Below are 27,728 nucleotides of genomic sequence, written 5' to 3'. Positions count from 1 at the left end.
TACACTAGCTCTTGAGCAAGATGGTGACAGTGCAGTAAACCAGCCCCACTTATGCTAACCTGAAGAGATTAGGGGAAAACAATAAGACATTTACTGAGACTAGGTGGGACACAAAACCAGGGTTACATAGTGATTTGATAATACAACTAGAGCAAAGTATGAATTACTTCATGTATTGTGTTTTTTCAAAGTCCTTTTAAATAACAAGGGAAAAGAAGCACAAAGAAAGCAAACTATTAACAGTGGTATTGAAATCACAATATTAATCACTTTTGATTTGTTTTCTTTATTTTTTACAGCATTGAAAGAATTTTCCAGGAACAGTAAACATTTCACTCTATTAGTAGGGGGGAAATGTTTATGTTTATGACCTAGTAGGCTAAAATTCATAATTTAAGAATCTCAACAAAGTACAATATCTCATATTTGAAAGGACTAGATGTTCAAAGTCAGCAATCAGGAGGCTATTTATTTCCTATTGGATATACTCTTTATATTACTGTACTTGAGATCCACGGTCTCAAGCTGAGTGATTACATCAAAGCCTCAGGATCTTAATACCAGGGTTCTACATGGGCATGATTGAGCAGAGAAAACAGCATGCACTTAAACCTGAAACAGTTACATTTAATCATTAACTGATACTTTACTGAAATTGCAAAATATATACAATTTTTTAAAATTAAGATCTACCTGCTGTAAAGATGGTCCTTTCTTCCAAAGTTCTCTCCCTAAAGATTTAAAGAGAGAGAAAGAGAGGAGAGAGGGAAATAGTAAAAGAGGTTACCTTGGGTAGATTACAAATCATGGATTCCCTAACTATACAATTGAGTCATTAAGGAAATCACTTTTAAACTCCCCTCTAAAGCTTACTACTTTCAGTTAAAATGACAATGACTTATTTTTACCTGTCAAATTGCAAAATTATTAATTTTTTTGCTATGACTACATCCACGTAGATAATATTCAATGCTAGGAAGGCAAGGCAATTGCAAAATACAAAATTTTTAACACTCGAGAATTAGAAGGCAATTTATCAATATATATCAAAAGCGTAAAATGAGTATTTCCCAAAACCCATGATTCAATTTCTAGGAATTGATCCTTTTTTTTAATAAATTAATTTTTTATTGGTGTTCAATTTACCAACATACAGAATAACACCCAGTGCTCATCCCGTCAAGTGTCGCCCTCAGTGCCTGTCACCCATTCACCCCCACCCCCCACCCTCCTCCCCTTCCACCACCCCTAGTTTGTTTCTCAGAGTTAGGAGTCTTTATGTTCTGTCTCCCTTTCTGATATTTCCCACACATCTCTTCTCCCTTCCCTTATATTCCCTTTCACTATTATTTATTAGGAATTGATCCTAAGACTATAATAAAAATATGCTAAAATGTGTGTTCATAACAACAGTCATTAAGTTTTTATACACATTAGCAAAAACTCTAAACAACTTAAATGACATGTACAGAAAACTACTTAATTACATTAGACTTTAATATATGGAATTTTATGCATTAATAAAAATCATACTATTGACAAAATATTTATGAGGGAAAACCCTTCAAAATTTATTACACAAAAAGTAATCTGCAACTTACTACATGGGACCTCAACTTCACACATAGAGAAAAGACTGGAAGGATATTTCTCTTAAAAAAAAAAAAACAAAAAAACTATTTGGTACAGATATCTGATAAATACTAGTTGAATATTTTATATACATGTTCAAACAATGATTCTTTCTTTTAAAACTTTGTAAGTATAAAAGCCAAGCACTGCAAACCTCCTCATCAAAAATCCAGATACATATTAGTAAAACACACTTGATTTGGCTCTTTCTCCCCATTTCTTAACTTACTCCATAGTACGGAGGCTTTACTTGATAAATTAGCCAACACACGCAACATGCACAGCCTCAAAGCAAATGACTACTACAACACAAATACACAATGCCATGGCATAGAGGGAGATAGACCAGTGATGTGTGGCATTAAGGAATGCTTTGCTTCTTACCAACTGCAGTTCCACCATCTGAGTCTTTAAAAGCTGCTCTTTATTAAGCTAGGCTTTTCTAGCTACTTTGCTACCTACCTTTGTTGGTATTTTCTGATGCAGTCTTCAATAAAGTTAGAATGTCCAGATTGTCACCAATTCTTGCATAGTAAGAACTATCATGGCCCAAGGCATCCAGCAGGCTTACATCAGCACCATTTTTAAGTAAGACTTCTACAGCATCCTTACAACCATACTCGCAACCAAGCATGAGAGCAGTTCTAAGAAGGAAGACAGAAGCAATAAAAGACCTTGAGAAAGACCCAAGAAAATATTTCAGAAACATTCCAGAAGTCCCCTTCCTAAAGAATAGATGCTACTTTTAAAAGTCATACTTGTTATACAGATTTTACTTCATATTTTTATCTTGCATCAGCTTACATGCATTTGTTACTTCTACTACCAAACTAATCTCCTTTATTCCAGTCCTTCCATGTTCTACAAGTAAATTACCACAAAAATCTTCCACCACTGATAAGGTCACCCCATCTGCTCAAAACCGATAGCTATAAACCCAAACTATCCAAGTCCCTTCCTGAACTGAATGAACCTCATCATGCAAACCTCTTCAACAAATCCAGATTCCAGTTCTGATTTCTCTCCTCAAAAGATCTTTCCTTCTCCTAACTGGAGACCTTCATATCTTCACACTTAATTTTAAATCCTGCCTCCTTGATAAACCTTTCTTAATTATCCCCATTATCATGGACCACTGGTTTATTTTGCCCTGACAGTATCATCAGCACTGAAACAATTAAAAGTACAAATAGCAATAATACCATGTAAACAACTGAATCATCATGGACATTTAGAAGGACCCTTGAAATTATTTTGTCCCATTCCTATTTTAATTGTTGAGGAAACCAAAAAATATCTAATGAAATGAGGTTGACTTATCCTATATCTAACACAGTCCTTGACTGAAAATATTGGATTTCATAAGAAAACAGATTCTTGCCTTTATTCTATGTATATCCTATTTCTCTTTCATACTTCCCAATAATTACTGGAATACAATTTTATATACACCAGGTACCACCAACAAAGTTTTTTGTTGTTGTTGTTAGGGAAAAATATTACAGATAAAGCAAGAAAAAAACAGAGTTTTAACTTGTTTTTATATTAAAATTTTATTTAAGATTTTAATTATTTCTGAGATTTATTTATTTGAGAGAGCAAGAGAGCAGTGGGAAGGGGAGAGAGAAAGGGAGAAAAAGTCGTAAGCAGATCCCGTGCTGAGCATGGAGCCCAACCTGGGGTTTGATTGATCTCATGACCCTGAAATCACCACCTGAGCCAAAACCAAGAGTCTGGAGCTCAACTGACTGCACCATTCAGGCATCCCAGATTTTAATTTTTTTTAAAGCCATCTGCTACCTTGCCTATTTAATATACATTTCCCTACCTCATTGTGTGTGTGTGTGTGTGTGTGTGTGTGTGTGTGTGTGTGTGTGTGTATGCGGGGGGGGCATTCCAAAGTGCTTAGGAAAATAGAAGATCTATAGAAAAAAAAATAAAGCATTATACATGGATCAACCCGATCATCCTCCTCTGATCCTAAACTTTATTTTTTAAACCCAATTTTCTCAGTCATGCTTGGAACCAGATTATAGTATCTGCAAAAACAAATGCCAAAAAGCCACTTCCTTAATAATCACATTAATGATTTAATTGCTTAAGAATTTCCTCCTTTGAGAGGTCTGAACAATAAAAACAAGGAAAGCTATAAAATCCGACATCTAAAGACTTTTATTACACGTGTGTTTCCAGTGAACTACAAAAAATAGGATATATGTTTAGAAGAATAAAATTAAGTCAAAAGGAACCAACAATTTTACTAGTAATCATTTACAAAATACCAAAAATTTATTATAAATTACTGAAATGCTCCAAGTAGGAGATGGGATATATTTCAGATATTCCATTGTCGGAAACATTGTAACTATGAACCTAAGAATTATAATAGAGCACCACCATACACTAGGCCTAGAGGAGAGGAAGGGAAGAATTATGGAAAGTATTAGAGGACGCCTACTAAAATGACATGGAACACACAGAAGCAAAAATAAGCACAGGGATCTTCAGGGTGCAGAAATGAACTCGGTTTCAGAGATGGAGACAGCACTAAGCCCAGGCAGGGTAAGGAGAGAGAATACATCAAGAAAGTCTACGGAAAAATGCCAAGCTTCAGGACACCCAAGAACCTTTATTCTCAAAAGATTCACTAACAAAGAAGCAGACCAGAGGTGTGATTTTTTTAAAATACTTCACCCTCATATCTTATCCAAGCCTATTTTTCATTAAAGATTTTTTTAAAACTTTAATATAAATAACTGGAATGTAATTCCTCTTTCTTTGGTTTTCTAACCTGAACACAGGCTCCAATCACTGCTTGGATTCCACATTTACCATTTACCCTGTCATCTCCCCCTATTTCCCTCTCCTTCCTTCATCAGACTCTGGGGAAAAAAAAGAAAGAAAGAAAAAGAAGTGGGTGCTAATTCCAAGGAAAGAGATATCCAAAGGGGGATGGAAAGGACAAGTCACAGCAGCAGAGTTTCAGAGTCACTGTGAATCTAGCTGGTGTCTGCGGAGCTGTGATAAAAAAATTACCTGTTTTGTTTGTCTCTGGAATTAATCTCTGCCCCTCGATCTATCAGCAGTTGACAGATTGCTGGCCTACACATCTGAGTAGCCAGAACCAGCGGTGTCCGCCCATCCTAAGCAACAAGGAAAATAAAACAGCATTAAGACAACAAATCTCTCAAAACATAGAAGTTAGAATGCATGAGTTGAAATGACAAACATGACTGACTTACCACATCTTTGGCATTCACGGAGGCCCCATGGTCACAAAGCAGCTGTATGCTGGAAGGACAGTCTGCCATTGCTTTGAGGAACAAAGGAAAATGATAAATGGTGAACATCTGTTGGTAAGACACATGGTGCTCTGCTACGTCCATGTAAGGCATAAGCTCTTCAATTTCTAAACTACCAAGCTTCACATCATCCACTCTCAGTGTAGCATTATAAGTCCCCATTATTGAACATGGCTAAGACCAGATCATTTTATAAATGTTGTATACAATTTACTGGGACCAAGGAATATTGTCACCCTTGCAGAAGACAATATACTGCTACCTTAAATGTAAACATGGAAATAAAGATATTTAAATTTTCTACTTATATTCTTAAATGTGGCTATAACAGACTTGATCCTCGAAGAATTAGCTCATTTTTTTTTAATGAATCATATTCAGGTCTTTATAGAAGAATCACAGTAAATAAGGTTCGACTCCTTTAATTCATATTTCCTTTTAAAAGCAGAGATTGAGATGTCTGGCTTTAATGATGCAAAACAGGGTCATTTTGCTGAAAATTATATTATAAAACCACACACTACTTCCTCTCGACCAACACTAGGGTTCATATTTGTATTAAGAAAAAAAATTGTTAACTTCATAAAATAATATTGTTTCAACTCCCCATGAGTTTTTATTAAAAGTTTTTATATTATTATTCAGAAATACTCCCCATGAGTGTTTATTATGAGTTGAGACTAGATCCATAACCACAAAAAAATACTGACAAAGTCAGCATTCTTTTGTGTGTGTAAAATTCAATAAAATAAAACCAAATATACATAAGAAAATCAAGTAAGTTTTCATTTCTGCTGTTTTTAATCCAGCAAGTTGTTTATATAAAATGCAGAATCAATCTTGAAAAAAAAAGGATAAACTGAAACTGAATACTTTAATTCGGGAATTGTAAAACTAACAACCTTTCAGGTCCAATTAAAAATAAGAATAAAAAAAATGTAAAGCATAATAAATTCCAGAGCTACAATATATTGAACCAGTAAAGTCAGTATTAAAGGTGCCATAGCATAGTGGAGAGTGCCAACTGTTCACTAAACCGTGATCACCCTTTCTTCCATGATAATGAAGCTGTGCTGGGCATACAGGGGCTCACCTCCCAGACTCCCTTGCATGCAGGTACAACCACGTGCATTAGATCTCACAGTGGAATGTGACAGCAGTGACGTGTGCTACCTTCTGACTCTAGGGCTTAAAAAGAGTGGTTTACACATTCCTCCATGATCTTTCCCCTTCCTACTAGCAGGAAAGCAGGAGTGCCTGCCATCAGCCTCAGCTGTATAGACAAGGATAACCCCCCAGGCGATGGTAAAATGGCAAAATGGAAGAAATCCTGGGTCCCTGAATGGCCACAGTGACCAGAAGCACAAGCCAATCTGAACATCAGGACTGTGACATGAAAGAAAGCAATCTGTGGGTTTTAAGCCAGTGTTATTTTCTGGTGTCTTTGTCACAGCAGCCTAGCCTTATTCCTGAGACAAAACTGCTCTCAGGAGGTAGGTGCTGTTACAATAAATACCTAAATCATATGGCACTGGTTTAGTGATTGGGTACTAGGGAGTGACTAAACATATTTCAGGCTAGAAATCTTGTGATTTTTTTTCATGCTGTGGCAAAACATTTGAAAGAGCTATCATCCGTGATCATTTAAGTGTACCATATGACTATGGAGCCTTTCAAGCTGAAGCAATAGGAAAGAGCCAGAATTTTAGTGCATATTGGGCAGCTGCTTACTGCTTCTAGTAAGGTATGGAAAAGAAACAGAGAACGTCAAGCAAGAACCAGCTAGTTTATGAACACAGAGAAAAGGGAATAGAAAATGTCTAGAAATTTGGGACCTCAGAGGTGTGGGGAAGCTGATTGTTTCTCTATGTCAAACTGCAAGATAGCACACTATTGTTGGTCACAACTTTTCTCAAGGACCTTCCAATAAGAAGAAAAGAAAAAAAAATCTAGTCTCAGAATGAACATCATCGTAAGAAAAAAAAATCATCGTAAGGATATTATAATCCTATTCAAGAGTAGTATTTCAGATGGCTGAGAGGTGGCAGCCATTAGATGAGGCAGAGAGTCATCAGTCTACAAACAGGACAAGAAATAAAGGAGGGTTAAAACTTTATGTTCAGAAAATAACTTTGGAGATGGACAAATAGAAGTGGCTGGCCACAAATAAACTAGAAAGCCTACCAAGGTTTTACGGGAACTGTATGACCCAAAGTCCCAGAAGGACAATCTGCTAACACTCATGACTTTTCCAGCCTTCAGCTGCCTCTACAGTGCTCTTTGCTGCACAATTTATCTGTGACCCTAGAGAATAATGGACAAGTAAGAACCTCCCAGGAGGCAGAGCGAGGGCCCACAGAGAACACAGGATAAGGGATCTCTCCTTAAAAGCACAAACCACACAGGGGTCATCATTATGAGGCTCAAATGATAACATATGTGAGAATGCTTTGCAAATACCACCACTTTATACAAAAATAAAAGAAAAAAACACCTCATGTAAAAAACTAAACTATCATAAAAGCACATAAAACATAAAAAGAAAAAAGTTGAAATAAATTAAGGTACCAAAGTTTGAAGGAAATTTGCAGTATATTGCATTTTTTTTGTATATTGCATTTTTAACACAGACCACTTTCATCTACTGCAGATATATTCCATAAATGTGAAAACAGAGGGTAGCTACTTTTCTTTCCTTTGGCTTTCCAGTCAACTGTACAGAATATCAGACTTAGAAGAGTCACATCAGAGGTCAGACTGTGGTATTTAATATCTAACTTTTGTCTTTAAGACACTTGAAGAATAATGCAAATACATTTAAATACACAGTATGATTAATAAAATCCATGAAATTACTAATATAGATCCTTTTTTAAAATACAGCACGCTACAGTGATATGAAATGTAGCACTGAGGCCTAAACCAACAACTACCACCACCATTAATTAAGAAATGACTACACACCAGGCACTAATTATGATTTAATTATAACCACCTATTGCAGTAGTATTAACTTCATTTTGCAGATGCAAAAAATGATGGTCAGACATGTTAATTAGGCAAACGTACGTTTTAAGAAGTAAAGAATCATCCTCCCTTTTCTCCTTCCTACCAATTCCACCCCCACTCCACCCCACACACACAGTCACAGGGTGCTTGGAGCTCCTTGAAAGAAGGATCATGTTTATTTATCTTTGGACTTTTAGTACCTAGCCAACCAGCCTGTAAACGTTGGCTGAATGAATCTTTTTAAGCTGTACAATCAAATAAACTTCACAATATTCCGTTTCTCCATGAATTAAACAAATATATGCATGTTAAAACTTTGAAATTAATTTAAATGCCAAGCTGTTTCAACAAATAAGTGCTATGTCCAAGTGAAACCCTCACTTACCTGCGTCATGAAGTGCGGTTCTTCCCTGCAGATCTGCATGTTCAGTGGGACAATTGTACTGTTAAAACATAGAAACCTGGTCATCGGGGAGAGTTTTATTTTAAAGTTAAACATCTAGACTCAAATGAACAGCTGTTATTTAATCTTAAAATGTCCCATTTATCAAAAAAGCTAAAGACTACCAGACAACCCACTAAATATTTTGACATGAAACAAATATAATAACATTATACTGTAAATTTGTGTTCTTTACCAAACAGGAAAACATATGGTACATTATAATAGCCTGGGATGTAGGAACTGTTATTGTTTGGTTTTTTATCTCACCAAGAGTTAAAATTTGAACAACTGAATCAGGAGGAACAATTTCGCCTGTGAAACTTAGTGGTAGTGATGTTTCTGGAAATGTAGAATGGGATCCTGTACTTACTTACTAACTTATTTATTAAAGATTTTATTTATTTACTCACAAGAGACACACACAGAGAGGCAGATACGTATGCAGTGGGAGAAGCAGGCTCCCTGCGGGGAGCCCGATATGGTACTCCATCTCAGGACCCCGGGATCACGCCCTGAGCGGAAGGCAGACGCTCAACCACTGGGCCACCCAGGTGCCCCTGGATGGGACCCTTCAACTGAAAACTTTATTCAGCCCACCTGTTCTAGGAATTTTGTAGCTGCCTGACTACAAGTTTAACTAATATTGTGGATATCACATAATCTAAGTGACTGATATTTATATAAAAATATATAGCTCCTATGCTGTATCACTTTATGTCATAGACCAGACGGCAGAAAATTCCAGTCTCCAGCTAATGTCAACAGGAAGGTCAAGCCTTTGTTATTTATTTTTAATACACTGAGTTATGCGATTCACTTCCCTCAGAGTTTTTTCTTTTTATTGTTCACATTCTTTCACAAATGATGGAAAAGAAATTACGTAAGCTAACAGTCAAAATTAACCTACTATTTTCTTTGATCTTGAATTCCAAAAACAAACTGAAAAAACATCTATTATTTGCAGTCAAAATAATAAAGCCAAACTATTAACCACTTTTACTACCTGTAGAAGTTTTTGTAGACACAATGCATGCCCATACTTTGCAGCCAGGTGAAGAGCATTTCTTCCTATAAAATATATATATATATATATATAATTTAAGATATAGATGAAGGGTTATTTTATTCACAAGTGAATTTTCCATAGAAATTTTTCCAAGATTAGTTGACAGGATACTTATTTTGTAAGCGTGCTTTCATTTTGGTTGATATTTTAGTAAGAGATAAAGTACACATCAAAATAATGAAGGTGGAAGGAAAAACTAAACGTATAAACCCATAAAGAGCAAGAACTTTTGTCTTACTCACCATTGCATCTCCAATACCTAGAGCGGTGCCTGAGACAGGGTAAGTAAAGTCGACACAGGAAAGAAGGGAGGGAGGGGGAGAAAGTGGAGGAGAAAAAGAATAGGAATAGGAGGGCAAGAAAGATACATAGATTTCTGATAACATTTCTGAACAGGCAGTATGAACACTAAAATGCAGGATGTTAAGAGACTGAAGGAGCCTCGGTGTCCATCGAAAGATGAATGGATAAAGAAGCTGCAGGGTCTATGTATACAATGGAATATTTCTCAGCCATTAGAAACGACAAATACCCACCATTTGCTTCAACATGGATGGAACTGGCGGGTATTATGCTGAGTGAAATAACTCAATCAGAAAAGGACAAACGTTATATGGTTTCATTCATTTGGGGAATATAAAAATTAGTGAAAGGGAATAAAGGGAAAGGAGAGAAAATGAGTGAAAATATCAGTGAGGGTGACAAAACATGAGAGACACCTAACTCTGGGAAACGAACAAGGGGTAGTGGAAGGGGAGGTGGGTGGGCGGTTGGGGTGACTGAGTGACGGGCACTGAGGGGGGTACTTGGCGGGATGAGCACTGGGTATTATGCTATATGTTGGCAAATTGAACTCCAATAAAAAAAAAATTTAAAAAAGACTGAAGTCAAAGAAACTAAATTTCAACTAAAATTCAAAGTTCACTAGGACTGTGTCTCTGAAAATCAGACAACTTGTTCAAATATAATGTGTATTAAAATGTGCCATTTTAAAGGAAACAAATCATCTGGAAGGTTAGCTCTGAATACAGAAAAAGGTAAAATTACAGAGAACATTCTACCTCCAAACATTATTTCTCCTCATTGTATTTCTTTACATATACATCTCATTGGATGGTGAAAGATAAAAGGGTGTCACCAGGCCATTCCAGCTTCCAGTCTTTCGTGCTCTTGCCTTTCCTCTTTCTTCACAATCCTCTTTAAAAAATGATCTAGACCCTTCTGCTAGAAAAGAAGTCATTTTGTGTTCTGTTCATCCTAGAGGAAGGAATATGCTGACTTCAACTTTCAACTCTCACTCAGTTTTATGAAAGTGGATGAAATTTTCCTGGATCTGTTCACTTGTGTGTCCTGACTAATCAGATTCCAGAAGAAACAGCAGTGAGGCCCAGGTACAACATATTCATTCATGCCTAAACACCCTCTAGTTACACATAAGTCAGATGTGATGATTTCAAATTTCAATTTGTTACTGTTCACGGACAAGTTTCCTAGAACTATTTAACACTGTGAAAAGTGACAAGGAAAACGGTCCTTTGCATGGAAATTAAGAGAGAGTATGGAGTAGGGACGGTGGGGACAGTTCCTAGTGTCCAACACAATGCCACAGAAACTGGGGTCGCATAAAAATGTCAGAGGCCGAGTATTTCCTTAGCAAAATCCAGATCTAGCCACTTGAGATAATGCAGAAAAAAAATTAAGGGAACATCAAATCTAAAGTACAACACTATGAATTACACCCAAGAAGCCTACCTGGTAAGACCGGAGTCACAAACACCTCAAAGCCAAAACCACACTCACTTGAAATCTGGTTATTTTCAACATACTTTCATACTGCTAGCAAATAGAGGAGTTAAGATAAAACATGTAATTTTTTTTTATCAAATTGCTATTGAATATCTACAACTGGATTATAACAGACAATATTACAGCAAATAAGAAAAGGTCCTTGTCCCCAGGAAAGGACAACTCTAAGGACAAAAATAGTAAAATGAATAAATAACAGCAAAAACAAAAGACAAAGAGTTTAAGTGGAGTATGTGGGGATGCAGCATACGAAATGATGTCTGGTGCGACTGGGAAAGCATTTGAGCTTGATCTGCACTGAAGGAGGGGAGGGCAAAAGTCACAGATTGGCCACTAGGCAAAAATATCCAGAGCAGAAAGAACAGACAAAAAATAAGATAGATACTTGTTTAAGTTAGAATCAGAACAATAAATAAATGAAGTCTAAAGGGCTCTAAAGAGCCATATGGTTAGTGTAAAATTTCAACAAATATTCCTCTACATCAATGGAATGCTTTTGTAAGTAATTAACACATTTTTTATTCATTCAAAGGTGGCAGATAGAGTTTGCACTTCAATTCAAAATTTGACATATCTTTAGGTCAAGATTTTCCTCACTGTGAGGAAATTTCCTCACTCTTTTCCTCTGCCTCCCCTCCATTTCTAAACACAGTGCTGATTTAACTATAATGTATTTATTTGTCTTTATATGGAATCACAGGATAAAATATTAAAGTTGTTAAGGAAATTGTTCTAGGTCACCTCCGTATTTAATTGAATAACGAAGTAGAACTGCAGAGAAATAAGCTGTCAAGAGAACAGAGAATGGTTAGCCTGAAAAAACTAGAACGCTCACTGAAGAAAAGCAATAGCTATATTCAAATATTTAAAGGTCTACCTTGTGACATGTAGACAAACTTATGCTGTAAGATTTTTAAAAAGACAGACATGGGTATAGCTAAGTTTAAGCAGAAGGCACAATAAGAAACAGACTTAAAACTGTCTCCAAGAAATATATATATATATATATATATATATATATATATATATATATATATATATATATATTTTAATAAATATAGCTAACCAGATACAGAATAGGTTTCCTTGTCAGGCATCATGGTTAGGGACACAGACTCTGACCACAGCTCATCCAGTTACTGAATGGCTGGCCCAGTGCCTCCCAGCCTCATTGGGACTGCGTGAGGATAGAAAGAGTTGCTATGTGTAAACAGCTCAGCAGAGTAGCATGTACCGTGTCAGCTCTTCTTGTTATGATCATTATTGGGAAGGCTCTTCTGGTTATGAGGCAGTTAGCTCCCCATCAGGAGAAATGCACAACTAAATATCGAATGACCTCATGATAGCATGGATTCACACACTCAAAAGTACATGAGTATAAACTAAAGGGCCTCTAGAGGTTCTTCAAACTCTTGAGATTCTAAAATCCTCTAATACTGATTTCTGTTTTGTAACTGATGCAAACCTACCTGCAGTGTCACTGGTTGTAATATCAACTCCATGAATAAGGATGGCATTCAAACATTCAAGATTCCCCTTTGAGGCCACAACATGGAAGCTAAACAAGAAGAAAATATTTGTTATGCCATAGAAACTACCAAACGTCAACTTAAATGTTATACTAATGTCACCTTTTATTCAACACACACACACACACACACACAAATTTTAAAGGCTACATTAAAACAACTATATATTTTATACCAGAAAAAAGAAACCTATCCCTTATTACTGAAAAACTAATTTTAACCCAGATTTTACATAAGGAGCCAATACTGTCTAGAAGTACCTTAGAACCAATGGAATATTCCAACATTCAATAGTCTTTTTTTTCCTAAAGATTTTATTTATTTATTTATTTATTTATTTATTTATTTATTTATTTATTCATGAGACACACACACAAGGGGGGGGGGGCAGAGGGAGAAGCAGCCTCCATGCAGGGAGCCTGATGTGGGACCCGATCCCGGGACTCCAGGATTACGCCCTGGGCCGAAGGCAGGCGCCAAACCACTGAACCCCACAGGGATCCCTCAATAGTCTTAATAACAGAAAATTTACACCATGATACCATTAACTCTATTGCTTATTATTATTCAGTGCTGAAGGTACTGGTGCTGGGGGCTTGATAAATGCAGTGAAAATTTTCTATTAGATTATTTTGCTTCATTTCAAATATATTGAAACTGCCAGAACAAATGAAGTTATGGCAGAATGCTAAGGCCAAAAACAGATCGAAACATTTATCCCTTCTCTTTAGAATTATCAAATTAAACCGTACATAGAAAAGCCTTCAAAACAACAAACTAAGCTACACTTGGAAAGCCGTAAAAGACATGGTGTCATCTTCCCCCAAAGCACCCGCAACTACCACCTAATTCTTCCCTTTGTTCATAGACCCGTATGAGTTGGCCAAGTTTTACACAAACAGCCATGACTATACAAGCTTGTTAATAAGGCAAGGAAAGGCTGCTTAACTAATTTTAAGCCATCGGGTATTCAAGATACAAGAGAAAATATCCCTTTGTATCTTTGATCACCTAATACTTTATTAATCAACAAACATTTACAGAAATATCCTGTGTGCTGTAAGAATGGACAGGGACTGATGCACTATACTCCACCAAATCCAAAGTGGTATGTGAAGACAATAAGGTTTGCTGACAAAGGATGCTGACTTCAGGTCAAAATAAAACTGAACCCTAACCAAGTACAAAACCACTGTGAAGATGCCAGGAGATAAAGGCTGCACGAGTACTCAGCCAGCGGCCTGGATACAGACAAACTCTGTATCACACTCTCAGGAGGGGTCTTCCCTAACCACCCCTTAGAAAATTTTTACATTTCCTCATTCCCTGAGATCTTAGTACTCCTGCTTCTCCAATCCTTGTCTTTATTATTCTATACAGAACTAGAATTTTTCTAGTTTGAAATTTTCTAATATGAAATGTAAATTCAAGATTTATTTTCTTTATAGTCTACCACTCTCCTCCCACTCAACTATAAGCTCAGCGCAAGCAGGGATTTTTGTCTGTTTTGCTCCCTATTATATTTTTTTTTCCCTATTATATTCTTAGACCAACTTACATACCAGACACATGATGGGCCCTTAAATATTTGAGTAACTGAATGCTTAGAAACAAAATCTAGAGGTAGGTTGTAAATCCATTTCTAGATATTACAACACTTACACCAAGTGTCTTGTAGAGACACTTGGCCATGTGTCTCTGACTTTTTTTTTTTAATTTTTATTTATTTATGATAGTCACAGAGAGAGAGAGAGAGAGAGAGAGAGAGAGAGAGAGAGGCAGAGACACAGGCAGAGGGAGAAGCAGGCTCCATGCACCGGGAGCCCGACGTGGGATTCGATCCTGGGTCTCCAGGATTGCGCCCTGGGCCAAAGGCAGGCGCCAAACCGCTGCGCCACCCAGGGATCCCCCATGTGTCTCTATTACGATAGATGTGAATACAAACCAGAGACCAAGTACTACTAAGCAAAATAAAGGAAGTTTGCGTACAATTTGAATTCAAGAAACAGAGATGCTTCTGATAAAAGGAATAGTGTGTGCACAGGAATCAAGAAAGTTCTCCTTACGGTGGAATTAAATTGCTGTAAAGCTAAGGGTATCAACCAACACCAAAATAGAGAATTGTACTATGCAATGCACCGTTAGAACCTTTGGAGAGGGTAGCCTGGGTGGCTCAGCAGTTTAGTGCCACCTTCAGTCCAGGGCATGATCCTGGAGTCCCGGGATTGAGTCCCACATCGGGCTCCCTGCATAGAGCCTGCTTCTCCCTCTGCCTGTGTCTCTGCATCTCTCTCTCTGTCTCTGTCTCTCATGAATAAATAAAATTTTTAAAAAGGAACCTTTGGAGAAATGGTAATTTCCTTCAAGCAAAGGTTTTTAGTCTCCCAACAATCTCGGAGGGAACATTTTTTGTTTGCTTGTTTCCCTTTCTGAGCTCAAAATATTTGGAAGCCTTATTTCTTCAAGATAATAAAGATTATGCTGATGATGTACTGAAGGGCAGAAACCGAACAAATCTACAATGCATTATTAATGCGGATGTGCTATAAATAGTGGACTTCGGAAGGAAGACATATCGATCACTAAAGTGTTTGCAAAGCATCGTAAAGGAAACTCAAAAACTTACTTTATAGAAATACTCATTTTCAACTTCAAGTTGTCTTTTTTTTTAAATAAGATGTGTGTTTGTGCTTCCATAATAAGAAATCCAGGTAATGTGGATGACCTCTGACGACAACTAGAAAAGCTGAATAAACTATAAACATATGTTGGAAGGCATCAGTGAGCTAACAAGACTGTGAAAAATAACTAGGCCAGGATGCAGGGAAGGGCAAAGACCCAGAAAGGTGAGCTTGGTATTTGAAGCCATTTTTTGCCAAGGAACATGTGTTGATCCCAGAGAAAACAGCTGGGAGTCCAAACATCCTTCTGACAGTCTGAGGGGACAAGGAGACAGGAATTGGCATCTGGCTTTCCAAGTGGCAGCAGAGATTCCTGGTGGATCTGCCCCATTTTGCTTTGGCCATGGGCTTTTCCTCGGAGAGAGGTGAACACGCAGAAAACAAATCCTTGTAGTAACTTTAGCTAGGCTTTAAATATTTCATTTTTGAAGCTGGATCAAGATCAAGAAGCACATGCTACTTTTGTCTTAAATTTCAAAATTAAAAACAAACAAGTCACTCAAAATAAAATTAGTATTATAATTACTGCTAATAAAGTGTATTTGTAACATGTCCTATACTTGACTAAATATGAAATGCTCTAATCAAGGAAGAACAGAGTTTGAGTGTGAATAGCAAAAGGGAAATATTTTATCCCATGAATCCTAAAAGAATTCTATTTCCTACAGTGAAAACCTCAGAGACTAACACTACTCATACATCCCACCAAACTGAAGCCCATAGTTCATCAAATTACACCAGATGTTTCTAACTCTGGCCGTTAATACAAATAGTTTTACTTAAAACTGAACCTCACACTGAAAAACTATGAACAGAAACTCAAGCAACCATTCATTCAGAACATTCAAAGCATGGATGAGCAGAAGTGAAGAAATAAGGTTTCACTGAAGATTTTCATCCCAAAGATTTCCTTCATCTTCTAACATCTTGGCATTTGGGAAAAAGAAACATGAAAAACAAAGTCGCATGAGGATATTAAATTTTCACTGATTATAGTGTGAGCCCTATAAATAGCTTAAAATTTAGCAAAACTAGGAGGACTCAAAATAAGCAATGTTTCTGTAGGTATCAAATTGCCTACTTGATAAAACTGAAACAGTATTAAAAACCTGGAACTTTTCAGGGCACCTGAGGGCTCAGTGAGTTACATGTCTGCCTTTGGCTCAGGTCATGATCCTGGAGTCCCAGGATCAAGCCCCATGAGGGGGCTCCCGGCTCAGTGGGGTGTCTGTTTCTCCCTCTGCTCATCCCTCCAGCTTGTGCTCTTTCCCTCTTCTCTCAAATGAATAAAATCTTTTTAAAAAAATGGAACTTTTCAAACTTTATTGGTATTAAAAACTACTTGGTTTTCATGCCATGCTTTGCTATTTTTCCTATACTTAGCTATTTAAGCATCTAAGGTAGTGCTCTACAGCAAACATTAACTATTCACTTCCTAATATTCATTTCTATATTTAGTATCTGGTTTCCAATTATAATATTCTAAATAAACTCATGCAAGCCTGAGAGGAATTTTAGGAAATGAGACTTTTCACCTCTAACTTTGGAAGGTTTCCCAGATAAGGTTTTCACTGCTATAATTATAGTGGGCAGTAACAGAACATACACCTACCCTTTAACCCATCCTTAAGAAGAAGGAAGTGAAGAAGATGGGGAGGGGTGGGAGGAAAGCTAGCATGGAAACAAGCCAGTAGTCCTTGGTGAGACAAAAAAACAAAGGGTGGGATCACTACCTATGCCTCCCTAAGCCACGCTAGGCATTCTTCTTTCCTTTCTGGTCTGAACATTCTTATTTAAAATGATTGCCCAAATATAAAAATGGATTAGGAGCTGAGAAAAGTCAGTGTAATTAACAGAGAACTCTTTCAAGACAGAAAACTTGGGTTCACATCCCAGCTCTGTGACTTTTCATGAGATTAGACCAAGTTATTTAACCTCTGTATACTTTTTCCTACTGCTTTTAGAGGGCCCCTGAAAGGATCAATGACGGTAAGAAACATCAAAAAGCCGATAAACAAAAATGCGCCAAAGAACCCAGGCTACTGTTTGCCATGGGGCCTAAACAACTGGATCACTTGATAGTATTTTAGTATTCTCTCTAGCTTGGATATCTTTCAAATTGGGAACAGTTATTTGTCCATAATGTTTGAAAGCAATGTCTGAAAGATTTTATAGTGTGGGTTTTGATAAATTGATAAGCTGACAGCCACAATACACAAATTTCACTTGTGTCTCAAGGGTCTACCCAAATTCTCTTGAGGGAATTATCAGCAATACTTACGCAGATCTGCCTTCCACATCTAGTTTGCCTGGATTGATGCCCTTTTTAGCAAGGATTGAGGAAACTTTTTCTACATCTCCCCTCTCCGCGGCTTTCATCAATCGGTCATCATATTTGTTCCAATCTGCTGCATGCTATGAAAAGGAAAAAAAAAAGTAAATGTGGCCTACTCTACTATATTAGTAAGACTTTGTCAAGAAGGAAGGAAAAGAGAAAGGAAAGCAATACTGCATAATATATCACTCAATCTCCATTGCATCCCACATTTCCTTCTCCCTGCTGTGCTAACTTCATGAGAAGAGCCTTTCCAAAACATATGACATTCAAGAAATATTTTAAGTTCTACTTTTGAGAAAAAGCATGTTTCTCATGTTCTCTGTTTTCTTTGCCTTCAGAGCAAAGAAAAGAAATTAATAGCTGTTGAACATCTACACTGTGCCAAGCTGAGTTACTCAAATGATCCCCACTAAACTAAAATTATCATCCCCATTTAACAGATGAGACAAGTCAAGGCTCCAGGGACATTAAAAGACCTGAGTGGCCAAACCCAACCAATACTTCTCATTACTTCCAAAATCAATGTGCTGCTCCTAGTCTCTAATTCCTGCTTTCCGATTTGGCTCTGATTACATATCTCCCGAGACCTTAGATGCAGTGGAATTCTGTACACAATTTAAGACACTCCCCTCCCCATGCATACACACACACACACACACACACACACACACACACACACAGCTTGTTTAAAAAGTACTGTTGGAAATATATTTATGGAGACAAATTAGATACATACATTCACACATTTACACATACTCTGTCTCAACAGAGGAAACAATTCATTAAGCTTATATATTAGAATAAAAAGAAACTTCTACATAGAAAAAACTGAAAAAACAGAAGATACTCTCAAGTATTAACTACTTTAAAATCTTAAAACAATAGGATTGCAGGAGACTTTGATTTTCTTCCTTCTTTTTTACACTTAGCATGTATTTTTTTTTGTTTAAAAACGGTTTTTTGTTTTAACAAAATTCAGTACATATATTTAAGAGGAAGGTCAAAGGCAATTTTTTAAATAGGAGGATGTATCACATGATATACATTTTAATTGTATCAAGGCTATTTTTAGCTTTAGAGAAAATATATTCAAGACATTCTGAAGCCAATAACTTGGATTTTTTTCTTAGGATGCGGAAATCTAGAACCCAGAACTAAAATACATACTATTTAATCAAGTAAGGTTTTAGCCTTTTAAAATATTATACAATAAACTTACTGCTAAATTCTGTACTAAGCCCAATACTATTTCTAGAACAAAGAAAGATGTACCTATATTTCACTGAAAGTTACAAAGCAATTCCTCTGTCCATAAATAGCATAACAAATCTCTGAGGGAGGACAAAAATGAATCTTTTATATGAAGCATATCCTCTAAATGACCGGTGGGATTACTTTATATTACCTATAGCCTTCAAACAGTAACACAAAATACCAAGTTTTGAGCTAAATAAGCAGTGTCTTCATTAAAGTGAAAATAAATATGAAAATTGAATACAAAAAAATGTAAAATCATTAAAATTTTAATCTACTCCTGAAAAGTAGAATTTCAATGGAATCTGGTTCAAGTACCTATACCAAGCTTCAGCATTTTTGTTGCCAAATTAGTTACATCTGGAGATGAGCCCACTTCCTTCTAACTCCAAAAGCTCCAATTGTCAACTCTGAGACTAGCCCAATTTACTGGCTCAAAGTCTAAACTACATTTTAGGCAGTCCGCTTCTTTAAAACGAAACAGTTTACAGACTCTAAATTGGGGAGTGGTAATAGATGTAGGCTTAGGAGACTGTGTTTTCAAATGCCTTAGGGATTAAGTCGTGTTTTAACACACAGATACTCGCTCTAAATTGATTAGTTTAACATTGCAGTTGAAACGATCTCAACGTTATTGCCAAGTAAACTGGCTGCTGGAGAAAGGAGCTATTTAAAACACACACACACACACACACACACACACAAAAACCTGTAAAGTCCTAGAGCAAGGCTTTTTAGAAGATAATCAAAAGTGATCCAAGTCTCATATGATCATGTGATTTTTCAGTTCCACTTCCCCAAGCACTGTTTTCCACTCCAGGTCACTGTCAGTTAACAGAAATACTGTTCAATTATTAAGATTCTATGATGTGCTTTTTTAAACCCGGAAAAAGAAACAAGAACTTTTGTTTTCTATCACTAGCCCCAACCTGCTAATCGAATACATCAGAAACAGAGGACAAAGAGACTAAAATTAATAAAACAGCAGTACATTTTCAAAGAACACAGTTCAGAAAGCCTAATCAAGAATCTTTCATCGCACTGGGCAGCAGGGATACCTACTCTGTTCTTGGGAGCACAAGAAAACCAACAGTTCATCATAGACAGGATTTGGTTTCTGGTTGCTAGCAGCAAACTACTTGGCATTAAGTTACAAATCTCTGTGGCTCACAAAGCACGCCCTCAGACAAACTCCTAGCCGGTGAATCCGTCCCTCTCTTTACAAATCTTCCTGTTCCACAACCTTCATGCTGGGCTACACTTAGCTTGGATCTCTAAGGATATTTTCCTCGTCTTCGGGATCCTTCTCCGCCTTCATAACGCTTGAAAAGTATCTTCCTGGCTGAGCAGCACACGATTCAGAGCAGCCCCGAGTCAGGTACTGTAACTCCTCCTCTCACTGTGCAGAAGCTTTCAATGAAGCTGGCGCCTTCAGGGACTCCGCTGGAAAACCTGAACAGCACTCTACATCCTGCTGCCTCAACCCTGCAGCACAGACGCTCCGGTGCATGATAATAAAACTGTCCACCTCCGAATCCCCCCGTAAACAGTGGCTAGACGGCCTCCCATTGGTCAGGCTCTATTTTAGATTCCATACGCCTTGACAGCTGAGTGATAGAAAGGAGCAGCTAAGAATATACTGTAAATGCATGCTTCTCCTCTGAGTAATAAATTTCAGGTCCACTGGGGACAAATGACTCAAACACATTGTATAACGTGCTTATTATACACCGCGTGACGTTAGGACAACACTGGTGAGGGGTGAATTTGGCTATTCCATGAGACAATGTTTAAAACCAGTTTCAGTCTTAGGATCTATCATGAAGTTATAATAGTCTTGATAAACAAAATATAAAATTCTATTTTAAGCAAATGTGTCACACTTTAACACACGCACACACACACAGTAACGTTTTCAAATTTTCTCCATTTTCTTTCATACCCCTATCAGGCTCACTGCATACAACCAGGTTTCAGTTTACAACTGCTGCCAGTCTGTCTCCTAACATGTTAAATGAGAAGAGCCAGAGGCACTGCCAAGATATTAAATAGACTGCATTATGATGAATACTTTCAACAAATTTTAAATTTAACTCAGTACTCTTAATTTCTAAGTTTAGCACCCTGCCGACATGACAAGTAAATATTTTATCGGTGGAAAATCAAATTATCTGGATTCAGGAATTTAAAAAAAAATAAACAGATTAAAAGCTAAAGGAGGCAAATGCATATTAAACACTGGGCTAGACTGTAAATACAACTCCATCTGGGGACAAAGCAGACTATGTCTCTACATTCCTTATGATGTTTAGCATACTTGTGCCAATGTTCCTTACATTATTAAGGAATATAACAAACATCTGCAAATTCCAGGGTGTTTTTTTACCTTCTATTACCACAATAGCGTGACAATAATTTCTACTTCCTAAAAAGACAAATTTGGGAAAACTGTTTCATGGCAATGCAAAACACTCCCAACACATTCTTCATTTACAGGAAGGAGGTAACAGCTATACTATAGATCATGCTGCCAGTTAAAAATTCTGCTATGAACTTAAGCAATCCGCTCCCTACTAAGTTTAAAATATTAGATACATATTCTAATTATTAAATATGTAAGTTCATACATAATTTATTGTTTTTGAAACAATTATTTTTTTCCCCAAAATCACATTAGACATCACAATGGATTCTTGGCTAGATCCTGAGACTCCACTCACTCTATCTCACCCTTCTTCAGAGGAAATCTGGGATGAAACTCAGACCCTGTCCTTTGGTTAACAAAGCAAGCACATTCTTTCTAGAAATAGGACAGCAAAAGCAAAGGAAGTAAAAAGGAGGAAATCTATAATGAATAATAAAAGCCATATAAGGAACTGTCCATGCAAAGGCTCAGAAAGACGGGATTTACATGCCCTCCTATACTGCAGACGTCCTGAGCCTCTCCACCCTCTCACAATCTCTTGTTCCTACTCTGACACCTTCCTTCCCAGCTATTCCTCAAAAGCTCTAAGTCCCACCTTTGCTGTCCCCCATGCCTGTAGGTTCTTCTCTCACTTTCTCAAAAGGCACTTCCTCAGGGGGCTTCTCAAACCTCATATCTAAACAACCCCATTACCACTTTTTTTTTTTTTAAGTAAGCGCTACATCCAATGTGAGATTGAACTCACATCCACAAGATCAAGAATCACACGCTCTGAGCCAGGTAGGTACCCCTTGCTACCACTCTTAACCTTCCTGCCCTGTTTTACTTTTCTTCATAATACCCATCACTATCTGCCATTATATCATGTTTATTTATTAGCTTACTGCCTATGTCTGCTTTTTGCTTCAAAAAGAATCAAAAGTGGAGTGCCTGGGTGGCTCATTTGCTTCAGCATCTGCCTTCAGGTCATGGTCTCAGGGTCCTGGGGTTGAGTCCCATATCCAGCTCCCTACTCAGTGGGCAGTCTGCTTCTTCCTCTTCCTCTGTCCCTCCCACCTGCTTATGCTCTCTTTCTCTTTCTCTCTTCAAATAAATAAATAATATCTTAAAAATAAAGAATCAAAATAATCATGCAGCAGACTGAATTCAACAGCACATTACAAGGATTATACTCCATGACTAAGTGGAGTTTATTCCTGGAATGTAAGGATGGTTCAACATATGAAAAGTGACCAATGTAATACAACACATTAACAGAATTAAGGATGAAAATCACATGAGCATCTCAATTGATGTTAAAAAAAAAAAAAAGCACTAAACAAGATTCAAACACCTCTCATGATAAAAACATTTCACAAACTGGAAATAGAAGGAAACTACCCGAACATAATAAGGGCCATATATGAAAAGCACATAGCTGACTAAAACATACACAGTGATGAAAGAGTTCCTTAGAGAGTTCTTAGTTCCTCTAAGATGAGGAATAAACCAGGGATGCCCATCCTCACCACTTTTATTCAACACAGTATTGGAAGTCACAGCTAAAACAATTAGGCAAAAAAAAAAAAAAAGGAAATTTTATAAAAACTGGAAAGGAAGAAGTAAAATTATCTGTATGTAGATTGTATGATCTTATATGTTAAAAAAAACATAAAAATTCCACAAGAATTTACAATAAGATAAGCACTGGGAGTTCTACTATACATTGGCAAATTGAATTTAAATAAAAAAGAAGAAGAATATACCTTCTGTGAAATTCCCTAAGTTATAGAATTATTAAACAATGACAATAACATATGGTTGAATAAATGAATGGTAGCTAAATTTTAAAAAACAAAAATAAAAAAACTTCTGTATAACAAAGGACACAATCAACAGAGTACAAGGGCAACCTATGGAATGGGAGAAAATATTTGCAAATTATATTAGATACAGGGCTAATATGCAGAATATATGAAGAACTCCTACAACTCAGTAACAGAGATACATATAACCCAGTTAAAAATGGGCAAATGACATGTATAGACATTTCTCCAAGGATAATACACAGATGACCAACAAGCATATAAAAAAATGCTCAAGATGATTGACCAAAATTTAAGATCTGACCACAAAGCTCTTACAAGAAATTATAGGGAGGAAGCTTCGTGACATTGTATTCGACAACGATTTCTTCCATAAGAGACTCTACACTCTGGGAAACAAAGGGTTGCAGAAGGAGAGGTGGGTGGGCTCAACATGATTAATCATCAGAGAAATTCAAATCAAAATAATGAGATATCACTTCACATTCATTAGAATAACTATCAAAAAAACAGAAAATAGGGGGATCCCTGGGTGGCACCTGCCTTCGGCCCAGGGTGTGATCCTGGAGTCCCAGGATCAAGTCCCACATCCAGCTCCCTGCATGGAGCCTGCTTCTCCCTCTGTGTCTCTGACTGTGTGTATGTGTCTCTCATGAATAAATAAATAAAATCTTAAAAAAAGAAAAACAGGAAATAGTAAGTGTTGGTAAGGATGTGGAGAAACTGGAAACTTTGTGCACTGTTGGTAGGGACAAAAAATGGTGCAGCTACATGGAAAACGGAATGGCATTTCATCAAAAAGTTGAAAATTTTAAAAATTAAAAATAGAACTACTATATGATTCAGCAATCCCTATTGTGTGTATGTATCTGAAAGAATTGAAAGCAGGGTCTCAAAGAGGATCTGTACATCATGTTCACAATAACCAAGATAAGGGAAGTAACACAAATATCCGTTGATGAATAAACAGATAAACAAAATGTGATATATACATGCAATGGCATATTATTCAGCCATAAAATGGAAGGTAAATCTATTACATGCTATGACATGGATAAATCTTGAGGTCATTATGCTAAGTGAATAAACCAGTTCCCCAAAAGACTGTATGATTCCATTTACACAAGGTACCTAAAGTAGTCAAATGATAGAAACAGAAAGTAAAATGGTAGTTACCAGGGGCTGGAGGAAGATGGAAGTGGTGAGTTATTGTTTAATGGGAATAGCTTTTCAGATTTGCAAGATGAAAAGATTCTGGTGATCAATTATACAACAATGTGAATATATTTGACACTACTGAACTGTACACTTAAAAATGGTTAAGATTGTAAATTGTATGTGTTTATCACAATTAAAAATAAAAATACTAAAATGAAAGAAATGCAATCTCTCCCAATAATATTAGCATGGTAAAAAATTTAAAAAAAAAACAAGACACGAGAGTATAGACAAAACAAGATTAGCTATAGGCTAATGATTATTAAAGCTGAGTTATAGGTTCATCAAGATTCATTATACTATTCTCTCAACTTCTGTATTTTACACATTTTTGATACATGGTCCAATAAATCTGGTTGTTGTATAAATGTGTAAACTATATTACATGCTTAACACCAAGGCCCTTTACAGACTCATTAATACGTAGGAAACACAACACATCCTTTCTATTCAGTCTCCTCTAGATTAAAATTAAGCTATTAACATTTCAACATATTTTAGTGAGTCCACAAGCGTATGCTAACAAGATAAGCCCTGTGATATCAAATGAAAGCATTCAAAAAGCAGCAGTAAATTTTTTAAGGAGCACTAATGTTTACTGGATATTATAACAAATACATTTCTAAAGTCAGGGATTGCAGTCTTTTGGAAAAAAAAGATATTCATCAAACTCAGAATGCAGCAAGCCAAAGTATGTACAGTAAATGACAAAATACAGCTGTTTCTAGAGAATAAATAGAACACTCTAACGCAAGTAGTTATCTCGCTTTCTAGACCTAATGGGATGATAACTTAAAATTCCAAATCAACATAAAGGAAGTCACTTAAAAAGTTGTGGCAATGACTCCGTCATATTAACATCAATTTCAAATTATTAAGTTTTTTGAAAATTATGAAATGTTTAATAAAAGTATTTCATGTTCAGTGCAGCAAATCTATAATGCATTTCAGTTTGTATGTTAAAATAGAGAACTTATAATTCCACCATGCAGGAAGATGATTAAAAATGTTGTATATGAACCTCTAATCTCTTTTCTGTAAAAGATTTAATCAAGATTTATTTTAAACCTACATGAGTTCAACAGTTGCTTCATTTACTCAATATTTAGGATACAAGGTCTCCTGAGAAGAGATTTATAGATGCAAATAAACAAAGATACTCTAAGATACATGCAAATCCACAGAAAATACTTATATTTAAGAGGTAGACTCAACAGATTACAGCCAAAATGACTGATGGCCAGTTTTAACCTAAAGGCAATTTTTTTTAATTTATATAAATTTATTTTTTATTGGTGTTCAATTTGCCAACATATAGAATAACACCCAGTGCTCATCCCGTCAAGTGCCCACCTCAGTGCCCATCACCCAGTCACCCCCACCCCCGCCCACCTCCCCTTCCACCACCCCTATTCGTTTCCCAGAGTTAGGAGTCTTTCATGTTCTGTCTCCCTTTCTGATATTTCCCACTCATTTTTTCTGCTTTCCCCTTTATTCCCTTTCACTATTTTTTATATTCCACAAATGAATGAGACCATATAATGTTTGTCCTTCTCTGATTGACTTATTTCACTCAGCGTAACACCCTCCAGGTCCATCCACGTTGAAGCAAATGGTGGGTATTTGTCGTTTCTAATGGCTGAGGAATATTCCATTGTAGCCATAAACCACATCTTCTTTATCCATTCATCTTTCTATGGACACCGAGGCTCCTTCCACAGTTTGGCTATTGTGGACATCGCTGCTATAAACATCGGGGTGCAGGTGTCCCGGTGTTTCATTGCATCTGTATCTTTGGGGTAAATCCCCAGCAGTGCAATTTTTAATTTATTATTCCAAAGAGAAATATAGAGGATAACAGTAAAACTTTCATTGAAAACTGCTTAAAACCATGAGGAGTCTAAATATCTAGTTAATTAACAAAAATATCTAATTAACAAATCTTAATAATTTTTGTGTCATGGACCCCCTTTAAGAATCTTATGAAAACCACAGATCCTCCTTTAGAAATTATACATATTCAGAAAAATTCACATTTCTTTTCAGAGAGTTCAATGATCTCCCTACAACATGGAGTCCATGAATTCCTAAATAGAAAAAAATCCTTAATGTAAAGAGAGGCAGCAAGAGAGTTCTGTCTTTTATACAAGGTTTATAAAACAAGTACTGAAGAACTGCCAGAGGATTGGAAAATTTGGTTGTTCAATAAAAATTTACTGAGCATCTATGTATAAAGGGATATAAAAACTTCACTCAACTTTCAAATATGTATGATCATTTGCTATGTGCCATGCTGCATGCTGGGTGTTAGGTATACCATAGGGAGGAGACAGGCATGAGACCTGGTCTCAGGCAATTCACAGAAATAAAACCCTCTTATTGACGTCCCAGTGTAAAGAGACAGACATATATGTGTGTAAACATGCATACGAGCACAATACACTGTGGTAATCCACAATAACTATGTGTAAGCTATAGAAGTAGTTCAAAAGAGAGAAAAATCAGAAAAGTTTTGTAGAAAAAAATAACTAAACCATCCACTGAAGAATGAGTAGAAAATCACTAGGTTTGAAACAGCACCACAAATTAGGAAAATACCAACTCAACTTGTAGCCCTTGATGGTTTACAAAGCACTTCATATTCATGATTGTCAATTAAAATCTAGACACGATTAACTCACATACACACACAACCCAGACTTCTCTAAGCTCCAAGCCCACTATTCAAATATCTTCTTGACAATTCTTCAGCATCCTAAAACCAAAAAACATGTTCTCCCTCCTGAAATCTCATCCTATTGCAAGCTGTGGTAACACAGCAAACGATCCTATGATCTATCTAGTTGCACAAGACAGAAATCTAGAAATAAGTCTTTTTTTAAAGATTTTATTTATTTATTCATGAGAGACACACAGAGAGAGGCAGGGACATAGGCAGAGGGAGAAGCAGGCTTCCTGCAGGGAGCCCAATTCAGGACTTGATCCCAGAACTCCAGGATCACGACCTGAGCAAAAGGCAGATGCTCAACTACTGAGCCACCCAGGTGCCCTAGAAATCAGTCTTGGTGACCCTCCTTTCCTTGGTCCTGTTGATTTTACTTCCCCATAATTGCTCAAATCCCTCTGCTTCTCTGAATGCCTGTCAACATTACCTGACTTCAGGTAGCAGCATCCCTCACCAGAATGAACACAGTGATGAACAGTCTGGCTATATTCAT

At 36.7% G+C, this 27,728-nt stretch overlaps 1 protein-coding gene across 4 annotated transcripts in view; it reads right to left on the bottom strand.

The window, feature by feature from the left end:
- The window catches only part of UACA (uveal autoantigen with coiled-coil domains and ankyrin repeats), a 94,969-nt gene that overhangs the window by 27,530 nt on the left and 39,711 nt on the right, over positions 1–27,728 (bottom strand). For 2 of the 4 annotated variants that reach the window (XM_055319760.1, XM_055319762.1), the window contains exons 1-9: positions 20,125–20,580; positions 17,752–17,885; positions 12,730–12,818; positions 9,392–9,456; positions 8,329–8,386; positions 4,875–4,945; positions 4,669–4,775; positions 2,095–2,276; positions 694–731 (exon numbers count right to left, since the gene is read on the bottom strand). In XM_055319760.1, coding sequence (XP_055175735.1) covers positions 694–731; positions 2,095–2,276; positions 4,669–4,775; positions 4,875–4,945; positions 8,329–8,386; positions 9,392–9,456; positions 12,730–12,818; positions 17,752–17,885; positions 20,125–20,208 — 828 coding nt within the window. In that variant the 5' untranslated portion in view covers positions 20,209–20,580. Of the gene's footprint in view, positions 1–693; positions 732–2,094; positions 2,277–4,668; positions 4,776–4,874; positions 4,946–8,328; positions 8,387–9,391; positions 9,457–12,729; positions 12,819–17,751; positions 17,886–20,124; positions 20,581–27,728 lie in introns of those variants that run through there. The other 2 variants (XM_055319759.1, XM_055319761.1) reach the window with 1 other exon arrangement.

The sequence above is a fragment of the Nyctereutes procyonoides genome, unplaced genomic scaffold (assembly GCF_905146905.1).
Source record: "Nyctereutes procyonoides isolate TBG_1078 unplaced genomic scaffold, NYPRO_anot_genome, whole genome shotgun sequence".
Classification (NCBI taxonomy): domain Eukaryota; kingdom Metazoa; phylum Chordata; class Mammalia; order Carnivora; family Canidae; genus Nyctereutes; species Nyctereutes procyonoides.
Note: the sequence above shows the minus strand (reverse complement) of the source record. Positions and strands in the feature narration are given on the sequence as shown.